The sequence below is a fragment of the Bicyclus anynana genome, chromosome 12 (assembly GCF_947172395.1).
Source record: "Bicyclus anynana chromosome 12, ilBicAnyn1.1, whole genome shotgun sequence".
Classification (NCBI taxonomy): domain Eukaryota; kingdom Metazoa; phylum Arthropoda; class Insecta; order Lepidoptera; family Nymphalidae; genus Bicyclus; species Bicyclus anynana.
In genome coordinates, this window is record NC_069094.1 from 7,700,938 (window position 1) to 7,716,784 (window position 15,847).

At 36.4% G+C, this 15,847-nt stretch overlaps 1 protein-coding gene across 1 annotated transcript in view; it reads left to right on the forward strand.

Moving 5' to 3' along the window:
• Positions 1-15,847, forward strand: part of LOC112042848 (uncharacterized) — a 232,794-nt gene that overhangs the window by 202,407 nt on the left and 14,540 nt on the right. The window contains exons 3-4 of the mRNA XM_024078022.2: positions 231-308; positions 1,511-1,692. Coding sequence (XP_023933790.1) covers positions 231-308; positions 1,511-1,692 — 260 coding nt within the window. The remainder of the gene's footprint in view (positions 1-230; positions 309-1,510; positions 1,693-15,847) is intronic.

Consider the following 15,847-nt stretch of genomic DNA (forward strand, 5'->3'; position numbering starts at 1 on the left):
ATATCCGTGTCATGAACTTGCCACATAGTCGCCAAACTTAGACAAAATCTTTAGTTTATACAAAGCGCCAACGAAAATCAATAAGTAGACACAGTATAAGTAGGTACGTCTGAGTTTTGCGTTTAATTATTTCATTGAATTACTGTTACTTTATAATCTTGATAGAAGTACCTAGATGTAAATTTACTGTATGATTTTTCTTACCTATTTGTATTTTTTCTTTGTTACAGCCAGCACTAATTTGGTTGGAAAATTTACACAAAGCGTTCGCCGTATAGTGCAAGATGTTAAAGATGAAGGCACATCCAGTAAGTTTTATATTATTCACATCTTATAAATTCAACATCTACACCTAATCTACATATTTCTTTTTATCATCTTTCGCTATTGATATTTCTCCAGCGTTTTCTGAAAGAGGGCTTTGCATTTTTCAATCTTCTTATTATTTTATATTTAGTCAGACAAAGTAGATGGTCTTGCAAATGGTAACTAGGACACTGTCCCTTTTTACAGAACATCACTTGATATGCCCTGACTAGGAACAATCCTACAAAGGGCTGATCTTTATCTTGTAGTGTTCCCTCAATGTGTTTGCCTTATAATACTTTCTGACTCGACCTTATTACCAAACTTTCTGCTATGTTATTCGAATCTTAATTAGAATAATAAATTATCACTTTACGTTCGGTATTAATTTTAAGTAGGTTTGTTTAAATTAAATTCGCATTTGTTAATATTCTCTTCTTTTTGACTAAAATTAAAGCATTTTACCGTGTATCTATACTAATATTATAAAGCTGAAGAGTTAGTTTGTTTGTTTGAACGCGCTAATCTCAGAAACTACAGGTCCGATTAGAAAAATTATTTCCGAATGCTAGGGTTAGGCCACCACGCTAGCGCACTGCGTATTGGCAGACTTCACACACGCAGATAATTAAGAAAATTCGCTGGTATGAAGTTTTCCTCATGATGTTTTTGCTTCACCGTTTGATACACGTGGTAACTAATTTCTTAAAACGCACACAACTGAAAAGTTGGAGGTTTTTTTTTTATATTCCACACAAGTTAGCCCTTGACTACAATCTCACCTGATGGTAAGTTATGATGCAATCTAAGATGGAAGCGGGCTAACTTGTTAGGAGGAGGATGAAAATCCACACCCATTTCGGTTTCTACACGACGTGATACCGGAACGCTAAATCGCTTGGCGGTACGTCTTTTACGGTAGGGTGGTAACTAGTCAAAGCCCAAACCTCCCACCAGCCAAATCTAGACCAATTAAGAAAACCTCAATCGAACCCAGGACCTCCGTCTTATAAATCTAGCGCGCATACCACTACGCCACGGAGGCTGTCATACCCCGGACCGGACCCGGAATCGGAGGCAGAGGTCATTACCTCTGGGTTATCACGGCTTAGTGGTATATTACCCCCTACAATACCACAAACTTTATCTTTTTATAATATTAGTATAGAATAGATTATGTACCTTTACAACCTTTGTGTACCAGGCGGGCAGACAAAGGAAGAGGTGATCGAAACAAACGAACGACTGCGCATGGTGCGAGTGCGGCTGGACGAGAACTACGACACGGCCAAGAAAGCGCTCGTCACACTAATGACGCGCTACAGTGAGTCCAAAGCTGAGAGGAACGTGTTCACGCGATACGCGCTGCTCAAAGCTATGATTAAGGTAACGCCAGTATAACTATAAACATAGTACACTTTTTTTAAATTTTTTACAAGTTAGCCCTTGACCACAATTTCACCTGATGGTAAGTGATGATGCCGTCTAAGATGGAAGCGGGTGAACTTGTTAGAAGGAGGATGAAAATCCACACGTCGTTCGGTTTCTACACGGCATCGTACCCGAACGCTAAATCGCTTGGCGGTACGTCTTTGCCGGTAGGGTGGTAACTAGCCACGGCCGAAGAATCCCACCAGCCAGACCTGGACCGATTAAGAAAAACTCAATCTGCCCAGCCGGGGATCGAACCCAGGACCTCCGTTTTGTAAAACCACCGCGCATACCACTGCGTCACGGAGCCCGTCAAAAAAAACTTCATATCACCTCACTACCGTAGGGGAAGACCACGTCCTTTCACTTGCTACGATCCCTTGCTTCTTCTATTCTCATCAATCGTTTAATTAACATAATTGAAAATTCAAGTGAATATTATTCATGTGAAAAAAACTCGCTTGGTTATCGCTAGAGTATGACCGTCTAGTTCTAAACCTGTAGGAATCCCTTGTTAAAGGGTTGTTCATGCAACGTTGTTTAACTAATGTAGGTAGGTAGGTAACTGACAAAGTGCACTTCATACATTTTTAAATATTGGATCATGTTTTGGTTTTGGCAATGGTTTTATGCATACACAATCCACATAATATCTCAACTTCGAATAGCTAGTTAATTCATAAATTATAAAGTAAAACCTTATGACCTTGTGGATAATGTTTCCTGTTCCGTAAAAGACTTTGCTGCGGACACTAACCTGAATCGAGTGGAGTGTCCCGTGGAGCCAGGCCTGGTCCGTCGTCTTCTCGGCAGAAGTAGGTCGCTGATATGTTGGTTTTCTTCACAATATGTCACCTCACAATAGATAAGTTGATAGCACAACGAAGATTAGGAATAGTATGTCCTTTTATCGCGATATGGTTATTTTAACGGGGATGCGTTGTTAGCCGCTCGACTGGTTGCGGGTAACTGAATATATTGTTCAAATGGAACGATTCCTTTACTATAGGTCGTGCCCACAGCAATTAGTCATATAAAAATTATAAAAAATAATGACATTTGAAACTTCCTCAAGGTTGGTTATAGATGACACTTTATTTTTATTGTGTTTCCGTACGGAACATGCCGCTCGCCTTAAAAGAGCGTAGATCTTTTAACAAAATTAAAATATGTATTTGAAAGGAAAGAAAATAAATATATTATAAAATAAATATATAATATAAAAACTAAAAAATATATGTAACCTAAATCTTATAATTACAATTTTTACTGAATAGGTAAAGGTGAAATTTTGACTACTGGACGTTTAAAGAGTTTATTGTCGCGTTTTAATGTTACAACTCGTGTGATGCCATCAGACCCGGGATGAAGAGCATGTATGCGAGCTAAACGCCATTGTAAGGGGGGTAAATTATCCTCACATAACACTACAATATCACCTTCACTGATGGGAGGGCCACGATTACAAAACCATTTATGACGTTGTTGAATTTCGTGTAAGTATTCACGGGACCAACGTTTCCAAAAATGTTGAACGGTTTGTTGGACCCACCGCCATCGAGTCAGTTTATCAGGTTGAGTATTCGTAAGGTCGACATCAGGTATCGCCGTGAGAGGTTCACCGATGAGGAAATGTCCAGGTGTTAATGGTAACGGATCCGCTGCGTCAGCACTTAACAAACACAGGGGACGTGAATTGAGAACCGCTTCAATTTGACATAAAAGTGTGTGCATTTCATCATATGTTTGAGTTCGCGTACCTACTACACGATGTAAGTGATGTTTAAAACTTTTAACTCCTGCTTCGAAAAGACCTCCAAAGTGGGACGCATAGGGAGGTTGGAAGTGCCATGTTATGCCCTGTTCAAGGGTTTTTGAGTTTAATTCCCTTTGAACGGGGTCCGAGCGTAAAAAAGTATATAAATCCTTTAGTAAATTACTACATCCAGAAAAGTTTTTGGCGCAATCTGTATACACGTCCGTACAAATTCCACGGCGTGACGTCATTCGAAATAGCGCCGCCAGTACGGCGGCTGTGGTTAGCTCTGAGACGAGTTCGAGGTGTATGGCTTTGACAGACATACATACAAATACCGCGACGTAACACTTGACGATTTTTGCATTACGAACCTTATTGGCACGAACATAGAACGGTCCGGCATGGTCTAAAGAGGTTTTAAGAAATGGTCTTTCTGGTTTTACGCGTACGTCGGGTAATATACCCATACCTGGCTGAATTCTAGGGGGTCGTACATGAAAACATTTAACACAATGATGTATTCGTTTTCGAATGGCGTCTCGGCTGGATAATATCCAATAATTCTGATATAAAAAATATTGGACGGACTGTGAACCTGCATGTAAAAGAAGATTGTGAGCATTGTCGATTAATAAATTAACTAGTGCATGTTTTTTAGGCAAAATTAGTTGATGCTTGGAGTTAGGAGACAATAGAGATTTATGTAATCTTCCACCTACACGTAAGCAATTATTTTCATCTAAGAATGGATTTAGCCGTTTTAATGCATTAGAAGGACACTGACCTTGAGTGACCTGCACAATATCATCACTAAAGGCAGAGATTTGTACCATTTTAATCAAACGATTCAATGCAAAATTGTATTCTGGAACGGTGATATTAAGATTTGGATACGAAATTTTAGTTTTTTTACATTTTTGGTAGAATCTAAATATAAAGGCAACTACACGTACCAATTTTCCTAATGAAGAAAATCGAGTAAATAGATCAAAATCGTTTTTTGTATTATCCATAGAAATTTTATTTAACATTACGCAAGCGATGCGCTTTTCTTCTTGTGTATGTTTTATGTTTGGAGTTACGGGCCAAACGGATTCTTCCGCTGATAGCCATGAGGGTCCCTGAAACCATAGCTCATGTCGTATAAATACATCGGGGAGCATACCTCGGGACGCGCAATCGGCTGGGTTGTCCGCCGATGGAACATGACGCCAACAACTCGCCGGTACGCGAGTTAATATTTCACTAGTTCGGTTTGAAACAAAAGTTTTCCATTCGTGGGGCGAAGAACGTAGCCATGCCAACACGATGGATGAATCTGACCATGCATAAATATTTTCGAAGTTGAGACGGTCGCTAAACAAATTAAATATTTTGTCGATAAGTTTTGATAAAAGCAGGGCTGCCATTAATTCGAGACGGGGGATAGTGAGCTTTGGTTTGAGGGAAGCTACCCGAGTTTTGCCAAGTAATAGGTAAATATGGACCTTACCTATATTATCGGTGGAACGTAAATAAACACACGCTGAATACGCCTTCTCCGAGGCATCAGAAAATCCATGTAATTGGATAACGTTTTTGACAGTAAGAACAAGTCGTGGAACCGACACTTTGGATAAGGAAGACAACTGAGTAAGAAAATTTTGCCATGAATTAGCAATATCGACGGGTACAGCATCGTCCCATCCTACACCTGATAACCATAGTAATTGCATTAAATGTTTTGCGTATAAAGTTACAGGAGATAGCCAACCCATGGGATCATAAATTTTCGCTATTTGGGAAAGGATGATTCTTTTAGTACAAAGCTGAGATGAAACTTTAGTACTAAACGTAAAAATATCCGCGTTAGGATCCCACTCGAGTCCTAACACCTTGGTAGTAGTGTCGTTCTCCATTCCGGCAATAGAAACGTTTACACGCCGCTCGCCGTGAGAAGCGGAGGGCGCAACGGCGGCAAGTATAGCAGGTGTGTTACTGTGCCATTTGCGTAATTCAAAACCAGCCGATTTACAGAGCTGGATAAGCTCAGTCTGTAATGTAAGAGCGCTCTCGATGGTGTTTTCTCCCGAGATTATGTCGTCGACGAAGACGTCTTTATCTAATACTTTTGATCCAATAGGAAAATTAATTGCTTCATCGTTTGCAAGCTGTTTAATAGTACGTAATGCGAGATAGGGCGACGAGCTAACTCCAAATGTAACTGTACGTAAGCGATAATCTTGAATAGGTTGTTCGAGGTTAAATCTCCACAAGATTCTCTGAAAATTACGATCTGATTCCCGGACTAGTATATATCGATACATTTGTTTGATGTCAGCCGTAAAGGCTACCTTATGTAGTCGAAATTTTAAGAGAACGTTAATTATATCAGGATGGAGCTTGGGTCCTGTTAATAGGACATCGTTTAATGAAAGGTTATTACTAGATTTCTGTCCTGCATTAAATACAATTCGTGTTCGAGTGGTGGTCGAATCTTTCACTACAGCATGATGCGGAAGGTAATAGCTACTTCCGGGAGCAGTAGAACTGGTATCTGTCACGAGTTCCATATGATTGGAATCTAAATATTCCTGTAAACATTCGTGATAAGCAAGTTTTAATTGAGGATTGCGTTCTAAACGATGTTCCAATCTACGAAACTGGGTTAGAGCAGTGCTGCGAGATTCGCCGAGACGCTGTGCATCAGGTTTGAACGGTAGGGCGACGACGTACTGACCCGTCGGTTCACGCACGAATGTATTCTTAAAGAAATTTTCACATATCATCTCATCTCGAGTCATGGATTGTTGTTCGGGAAAAGATTCCAGTTCCCAAAAACGCTGTAAAAAACTATCATTAGCAAATGAATTAAAGCATGCATGAATATCCTTATTATTGGCCGTTGCAGTAATACACTCGCGTGCGGAAATCGTATCAAATGAAATTTTTCCTAACAATAAATAGCCGAATATGCTATTTAAAGCCATCGGAGTGCCGGGAGGACCCGTAATAGTATTATTTAATAGAATTTCCGAAAGTACATCAGCCCCGAATATTATTTCTATTTGACCAGGTGTATGAAAATTAGGATCTGCTAAAGTTAAATTTTGAATGTGAGTCCATTCTGTATAAGGTAAAGATATACTAGGCATATGTGCTATGAGTTTTGGTAATATCATCGCTTCGATTTTTACTACCGGATTATTTTGGTTACAGGGGGTGATGTTAAATGAAACCATGCCTCTAGGATAGACAGGTTTGTCATCACCGATCCCAAACACTGGTACGTTTATCTTTCGTCGCTCTAAACATAATCGTTGGGCGCAAGCTTCACTAATGAATGTCCCTTGACTGCCAGTGTCGATCATACAACGAGCGGTTCCCCTATCTATTTCATTGACGCGTACATTGACGAGTGCAGTTGATAATAGAACGGTCTTAGCTCGACTGGCGGAGGCAATGGAACATGTGGTCGGTTCACTGGTACAGTCTTCGTAAGTTGTCTGCGAAAGGGATGAGTTATTTTCAGAATCGTCTACAGGAACGTGGCAATCGTTTTTTGCAATACCTACGGCGGTAGAAATGGGTCTGGGAGATAAACATAACGTGCTGCTATGACGAGAAAAGCAATGTTTACAAACAAAATTACTTTTACAATTTTTTAAGTCGTGAAAACCTAAACAGTTGATACAAATTTTTTTACTTAATACAAAGTTGTGACGATCTCTCGGCGAAAGATTTAAAAATTTTGTACATTTAATTAAGTGATGTGATTCACCACAACAAACACAAGCCTTAATTGTATTAACATAAGGTTGGTTTTCGTTCGTACAGTTGCTAGTGTATAATCGCGCGCCGCGGACGGTAGATACAACTGGGGAATGTTTTGTGCGATATTCATTATTTGACGAACTCGCTCCAATATCAATGAATTTTGACTGGCCAGTTATTTCGCAAGCAGCGAGTTCTCGCTCAAGAAAACTAATGAGAATGGAAACGCTCGGTATATCCGACTTATTTTCCAAGGATAGTTCAAAACGTTTTCGTATGATAAGCGGAATTTTTCGTAGTAAAACGTTAAGAAGAATGAAACTCCAATGATGTACGGGAAATTGCATTGTCTCTAATGCTTTTATATTCTCTTGATAAATATTGAGTAGTTCCCGAAGACCCGATATTTTTTCTGAACATGGTTTTAAATCTAATATTTTATCTAAATGTTTCGAAGCAATGATTCTTTTATTATCGTAACGAGATACTAAAGTGTCAATGGCGATATTATAGTTATCCTCGGTAATGGGTATCGATTTAATTAAGTTATAGGGTTCGTCTTTTAAAGTAAGCAATAAATAACGAAATTTCTCCACATCCGTGTAGGCAAGATTGTCATGAATCAAAGAACAAAACAGATCATAGTATGATTGCCAGTCAGTAACTTCACCTGAGAACGTTGGCAAAGGGAGACTGGGTAATTTATTCATGTGTGATGTGTTTTGAAAACAAACTGAGTGACGTTGGTATGTACTCGAACGTCTATGCTCGTCATCCTGTTTCTTTAACTTGTTTGAATGTTTTAATATTTCAAAATATAAATCGTTAAATTCATTACGAATACTTAATTGTTCATCTTTGACAAAACACTTTGCTTTTATGAATGATTTTTCAATTTTTGTTTGAATTTTATTAAATTTGCGATGTTGAATGGTTAAATCTGGTAATCGCGCACGAAACTGTTCTTCATCGGATATCAAATCTAAAGTTCTTCGCAATTCTGACATAATAATTTCTCTTTCGTAAACATCAAACGCAGCGGTGTCGGCCATATTGTGTTCGGTACAAATGTTAAACCAACAAAGAACGCGTGGAAATTTCAATGTTTACGAGTATAAGAAATTTCAATTTTTTACTGTACGAGTAAGCATAGGAGGCAACACAACCTGGAGGATTAAAATTCGACTCGATTGGACCAAATTATGTTCCGTAAAAGACTTTGCTGCGGACACTAACCTGAATCGAGTGGAGTGTCCCGTGGAGCCAGGCCTGGTCCGTCGTCTTCTCGGCAGAAGTAGGTCGCTGATATGTTGGTTTTCTTCACAATATGTCACCTCACAATAGATAAGTTGATAGCACAACGAAGATTAGGAATAGTATGTCCTTTTATCGCGATATGGTTATTTTAACGGGGATGCGTTGTTAGCCGCTCGACTGGTTGCGGGTAACTGAATATATTGTTCAAATGGAACGATTCCTTTACTATAGGTCGTGCCCACAGCAATTAGTCATATAAAAATTATAAAAAATAATGACATTTGAAACTTCCTCAAGGTTGGTTATAGATGACACTTTATTTTTATTGTGTTTCCGTACGGAACATTTCCCATGTTACAACGTAAGTAAAGTAGTTACTGATAATAGACCTAACAAACACAAACTCACACCGCTAAAAGACTTAAAGACAGATATTTTTTTAAAAAATACAAAAATCAAAACAAAATAAATGAAGTGCCTATAAATATATGAAGTTGCACAATATATATAAACAGATCAATAAAATGATGTAGTAAGTAGATACTTATTGTGAATTTGGTGGCATGAGATACGTAATACAAAATCCCAATTCATTAAGCAGGATCCCGGGAGGAGTGACTGTTTAGAAGCTAGCAACAGCAATTATCATAAAAGTTAATGTGGAGACATTATCTGCTTTTAATATTTGATTCGTTAAACTTGTGTTTGTTTACTACTTCCAAGGGAATGCTGATATAAATACGTTCGGAACCCTAAAAATAATTACCCTTGTTGTTTTTAACTACATTTACAAAGTTTAAAATTATACTCGTAGTTTGAGTAAACTTCAGGTTATTGGAGACTATTAGAGAGTTATTCACGTGCATATTTGATAAAATTAAAAAGTTCAATTATGCATTCAGCTTGACAAACTGTGCTACGATTTTTTTACGGGATTAAAGTGCTAACTTAAGCTGCGGAACCCTACTCTGCGCGTAGCCCGAACGCACTTGGCCTGTTTTTCAAAATACACTTGTAAAATAACTTTTATGTACCTAACCGTTTTATATCTACCGGTGTAAAGCTTCAAGAATATTTTATTTTAAAAATAAAACCATTCAATTAGCACATACATCTGAATGAACTGGCTACAAATAAACTTCAGTGGCTTTTAACGGTTTAAAATGTTCTTATCTAAACCTAATAAATTTCATTCGAGAGCAAATGATGCGGCTACGTCGGTAGTTAAGAGAACTTATTTGTACGAAATGTTCCTGGAAGCAAATACCTATAAAGGATTTATTTTTAACCGACTTCCAAAAAGGAGGAGTATGTATGTTTTTTTTATGTACGTCCAGCGATATTTCCGTCATTTATAACAAAAAATAACATCTTACCTATGTGCTACCTTCTGATCAGTTTGAAAGCGGTGCCAACCCAGTGTCGTGTTTTAATTAAAGCCATTTCTGAAATATCTAACCACAGAAATTTTGTAATTTAAACGGCTTGAACTAAAATATCACTGTCTTGGCACCGCCTTCAAACTGATCAGAAGGTAGCACATAGGTAAGATGTTATTTTTTTGCTTTTTAGTTTAGGTTATTTTTTGCGTTGGAAGTCGGTTGAATTTTTTTATTAAAATTTTTATGTTTAAATCAACTAAACGCGACTATGTATATAAAGCTTCATCTTTATCGACACCCTTATCATTAGCAGTCCACTGTCGAGCAATTCTCCTATTAGAAAGAGGAATAAATCTACAATCCACTACAGTGTTGTAACTTAGATTGGAGAGCCTTAGGCTAATATCACCAACTTCCCAACCCTGGACTGCTTCTAAATACATTAGAAAACTTAAAGTAGACTGCTTCCTAAAAAGAAAATGCCCAATTTTCCACAGCCAGACTTGAACCTATGGCCATAGAAAAATGAAGCAGTTAAAATAAAAATCGGTTGTCTGTAACGTCGGTTTACTGACGATAGTTGAACGTGACAACGTCATAAGAAAATACTGATGGATTGGCTGCATTTTTTGAAAAGAAAATGTTCATTTTTCTAAAATACTGTTTATTAATCTTCATAGACCAGAATATACTTTATTTCTTTGTATAAAAGTTGGCAACCCTAGAGCGAGGGGACGACGCATGACGTCATCTTTTTTCGAGTATGCAGCCGGCTCTATCGAATTATAAGACGTTGTCACGTCAATAAATATTTATTACGCTACATAAAAGAATATTAGAAAGCAGAGCATGCCTTTATTTGTTAAACCTAACAACCTAATATTAGGAAAATATGATAAAACCTAAAAAGATAAAAACGAGTCACGTCCCAATAATAAGACTCCGATAGATTCATGCACAGACTATTGAAATAAGCAGTATACGTATATTTTTATTTATCATTTTCATGAAGGTATTTGAACATGTGAATAAGTTAAATAAATATATCTAATAAAGAGGCATTTTTATTACGAAGCCTTTAAGAATAATTTTATTATCCCTAAATAACAATCGTAATCCAATAATACGTCAGTAAAAAAATGGGCATTTTGCACGTGACCAACAGAAAATCTGATATACAGTTAACAAAATGGATAACAGTACCTATATAAATATGTATTAACTACAAATACATAAATGTACGTAAAAATTTAGGCGCCTACATGAAAAGTTTCCCTATTTTTCCAAAATTGTTGATACAAATATAAAAAATATTGTTTACGGGCAACATTCTGCGGTAGGTACTGGCAGGCTCGATAAATTCCTTCCCATAGCGATGATTAATATTTATGTTAAAAGCCGGAAGCAATCAATTAACTTCAAATAAGGAGGTAGCGTGCTGACGGTAGTCGGTAATTATTTCCGAAGACAAGCACTTTGGGAATCTTCCCATTTGCTATTCGTTTCCGGGTATTGCATTTTTTTAGTTGTAACTATTCGTAGATATTTGTAGCCAACTGTTTAGATAATAAAATAAATAAAAAAGCCTTTTATTTCAAGTTTAAAATTAAATTTTTGTGAATTACCTACAACCAATTAGGTAGGTAAATAAGGTATTTAATTAAAAACTTTTTTGCTGGAACCCCCTTCAGGTCTCCTCCAAAGATTTCCATTTTTCCCTGTCTTTGTTACCATTGGCCTACAATTGCAACAAATTGCATTTTTTTTATTTAGATAATAGACTTTTTTAACTATTAAAATTTTATTCATATCCGAAGCGGAAACTAATGTAGGTATACTTATTTTATACGTATAATAAAAAATAAGGTGAATATCCAAAGATTAATCTGTGTTTCAAAACATATAAACACAGCTATATATAGCCTACAACCCTTAACTTAACACTTAACTAATTTGGAATTCAAAAATGGTTAAAAGTAAATTTAAATACCTAAAAAAATTGTTTAGATTTTTGTAAACCTTAAAATCACTAAGACCTATATTCGAGAGACAATATTAAAATGGTTGGCAAAAATTTTGCGAACAAAACACAAGGTTCGTAAAACGTGACCTGGATGCTGCAAGAACAAAATTGGTTTAACGTTGCCTGTCGACCGCGAAACTTAACTCATTCAGATTGTTTTTCCAATTATTGATGTTTCAACGGGGCTACAGACGAATGCTGAATACCAATCAAAAATTACCTTCTTTACCAACATCGTGACTGGTTTGTTTGTCCCGTGTCCCCCTTAGGCTATTGGCCATTTACGGTTCTGGGACGGGCTGTATTCTTTTTTTGACGTGACAACGTCTTATAATTCGATGAAGCCGTCTGCACACTCGAAAAAAGATGACGTTATACGTCGTTCCCTCGCTCTAGGGTTGCCATTTTTTTTACAAGAAATAAGTATATTCTGGTCTATGAAGATTATTAAGTATTATATTTTAGAAAAACGAACATTTTTCATCATCATCATCGAAGTATTTTCTTATGACGTGGTCACGTTCAACTATCGTCAGTAAAGTGAACAATCGTCAGACAACCGATTTTTTTTTTTAAATAGTAGCCGTGCTTCGGAGTGTACCTACGCGTTCATTATCAATAACATAGTTAAAGTTACACAGGCCAACATACTCTACACCAACGATATTTTGTACTACAGATAGGGCACTAGCGAGTCAAAACTGAGACGGACAGTATAAAACAACGAAAGTTATTTAACCAATAAATACCTAAATATTGTCTATAATGTCGAGTTGTGTATTCAGGAAGTGTAAAGACTATATAATATACTGAAATATATAATGTAAGTAAACACAAAATTGTGCATGTGTACGCTCACTAAATTCGGATCACTTTTTGCGGATTTTGTAGGGAAGTAACATATCTATAATATAAAATATCGTTGCTCTACGCTGTGTGAATGAAAAATTGTTCGGCATTGGATTGTTTCACTCTTGAAAATTTTAGAGTTAACATCTCCTCAGGCTGATTATTTTGTTGTTGCGTTTTTACTTCGTCGGCTTATCGCGGAAAATTGAACAATATTTAAATTATTTATTTACTCTCAATCATAAGACTTATCGTGTCTGGTTAGCAACGTTATTTTGTTCCTAACTAAACAGAGCAAAAATAGCCTCAATGCACTACAAAAGTGCACAATGCATACGGTTAATGAAACTCATATGAAAATGCGTGAATATTCTGGAGGAATTGCGAATAATTTATATGCGTAACTTTGCATATTCGCTAACAATTTCTCACGTACAACATATACGTGCGTATGAATATCCTGGATATCAACAATGTTTACCTGTAGTCCGTGACCTATTTGCCCGGAACTGAAGTTAAATATTAATTGCGAACATAAAAACATTCGATAAAATCTTTAATCTTGCCAATAGGATACTGTACTGAGATCTTTAAAATGATATTAGATATAAGTGCATGATTACTAGTGTATTAATATAGAGATAATGCATGCAACTTAATAAAATGACATCATAAAATGCACATAAGGTTCAGATTGATTATACTAAATGATTAATGTTTACTATCAATTTCGATAAAGCTCGGTAAACAAAAATACTTAATATCATGAGTCCGCAAAAAGTTATAATAAATTCTTACCGTGAACTTCTTGTAAAAAATTGATTTTTTACTAGACCTGACCTGCCTGACCTAGAAGAAACGACTTTACAATATGCAACTAATCAAGCCAAAAGTTTAAATATTTTTATTTCAGTTACACTCAGTATACAAGCACTTTCGAAACGTCACGTTATATGAGACAAAGTCGAAAACCTAAAATTAAAGTTACGAGGGTTCCAAACGCACCTTGGTCCAAGAAGAGCCCAAGTTTCAGCCAGGATTTTTTTGTTTATCACCATTTTACCATGAACTCTAAGTGCGTACGTATAAGTACGAGTACGTAGTAGAACTACACGCATTAAGAAGTAACTTATTAAAAAATACAAAGTAAACATCATCATTAACAACCCATATTCGGTTGACTACTAAGCACGAGTCTCCTCTCAGAATGAGAGGGGTTAGTCCTTAGTCTTAGTCCACCACATTGGCCCAATGCGGATTGGCAGACTTCACACACGCAGAGAATTGAGAAATTTTTTCTGGTATGCAGGTTTCCTCACGATGTTTTCTTTCACCATTTGAGACACGAGATATTTTATTTCTTAAAATGCACTTAACTGAAAGTTGGAGGTGCATGTCCCGGACCGGATTCGATCCTACGCCAGACAAAAATCTGTCAGTGAAATTATACGCATAATACAACTCAATCAGTGAAGTTATACGCTTAAATAGTATAATATATCAAGCATAATTATATGTCGATGTAAGTGTGATCTTCTCAAATGTTGTCAAGTTAATGACTGCGGAATTGTAGGACTTGGCACGCTTGTAGTGCATGTTTCCGGAAACCACAAATAAAAGTGCAAAATACAGAGGAAGCGTTGTGGAACAAAGGCTAGACAATTTACTGCACCGGCTCTTTGAAGGTATTATATTCCTGCTTTTAACGAGATTGAAAATTTAAAAGACAGCCTGTATTTTGTTTAAATTTCGTCGTTACTCGTACGTTTGAATTATAGTAGTAAATCTTTTTTATAAGTAGGATGTCTAGTTAATTTTTATTCTCTAAGTTATTTACCTATTTCTTTATTATAAATTATATTATGCTAAAATAAAGCTTTAAAGTGAGGTAATAAATTTAATGGTCAAATAAGGCTCCAGAATGAGGTACCTATCTCTTGAAAGCCTTATTTTCTGTACCGATTCTTGATTAGCCAGCCAAGCGAAAGCTTATTAAGGTGTTGATCTAATCTTTTCGCTCTAAGATGCTGCAAATAAAAATTGCATACTATATACAAATACTCTTAAATAGATATTCTAGAGGACGGTTGACTCAACATTCCACATAACGGTAATCTATAGTTATTTAATATTAGCACAACATAAATAAAAATTTGAACCAAACCGAGAAATGAAATGTTTAAATCTACTCGTAGCTATATCAGGTTAACTGAAAGGTTATTCAAGAGCATGGTCGTTATATCGCTTTAATAAGGCTTCCTGCCTTTAATTGCTTTGAGAATTTCGTTCTTGTGATATTACTATACATACTCGTATTTACATGCAAAAATGTCACAGCTAACATGTAATCTATTATTACTAACTGTAATTGCGATTGTAAATTAGTTTGTTTATTTGTATTATTCCTCTTTTATTTATATAATTATTCCTCTTCTTATAGGTATTCATTATTCCTCTTTAAAAAAAAAACTAATATTATAAAGAGGAATAATTTAATTGCTTGTTGTTGTTGTTTGCATTGAATAGGCTCTGAAACTACTAGGCCGATTTAAAAAATTCTTTCACTGTTGGAAAGCTACACTAACCGACCCCTGATATTTAATCCCCGTATTCCTACGGGAACGGAAACCATGCGAGTAAAACCGCGCAGCGTCTGCTATTTTCACACCACCTGAAATGTTACACACTGTTAGGGGTAAAAGGACATGATCTTTAATTCAGACAGAAAATTACTTTAATATAATTTAATTTGTTTTGTCACGTAAACGTCGAGGCAATCCAGCTACTCGACGTTTCGAATACAGTGAGACGACTTAAACGGACCAAACCATTTGAGATAGTTTTTACGGACTAGTGATAGTGTAGTGTTAATGTTAAATATTACATTGAAGATCACGTGAACAAAGTGACCTAAAGTACAGTAAAAGCTCCTTATTCACGCTTCCTTTATACACGTTTTCACTATTTGCGGATTAAAAAAATGCGTCCCAATTCCTATATTCGAAGCTAAATATTTCGTTATTCGCGGATCTGACTGACGAAACTGACATAAAATCTGCAAATTTAAACTTTAACTTGCAAATAGGC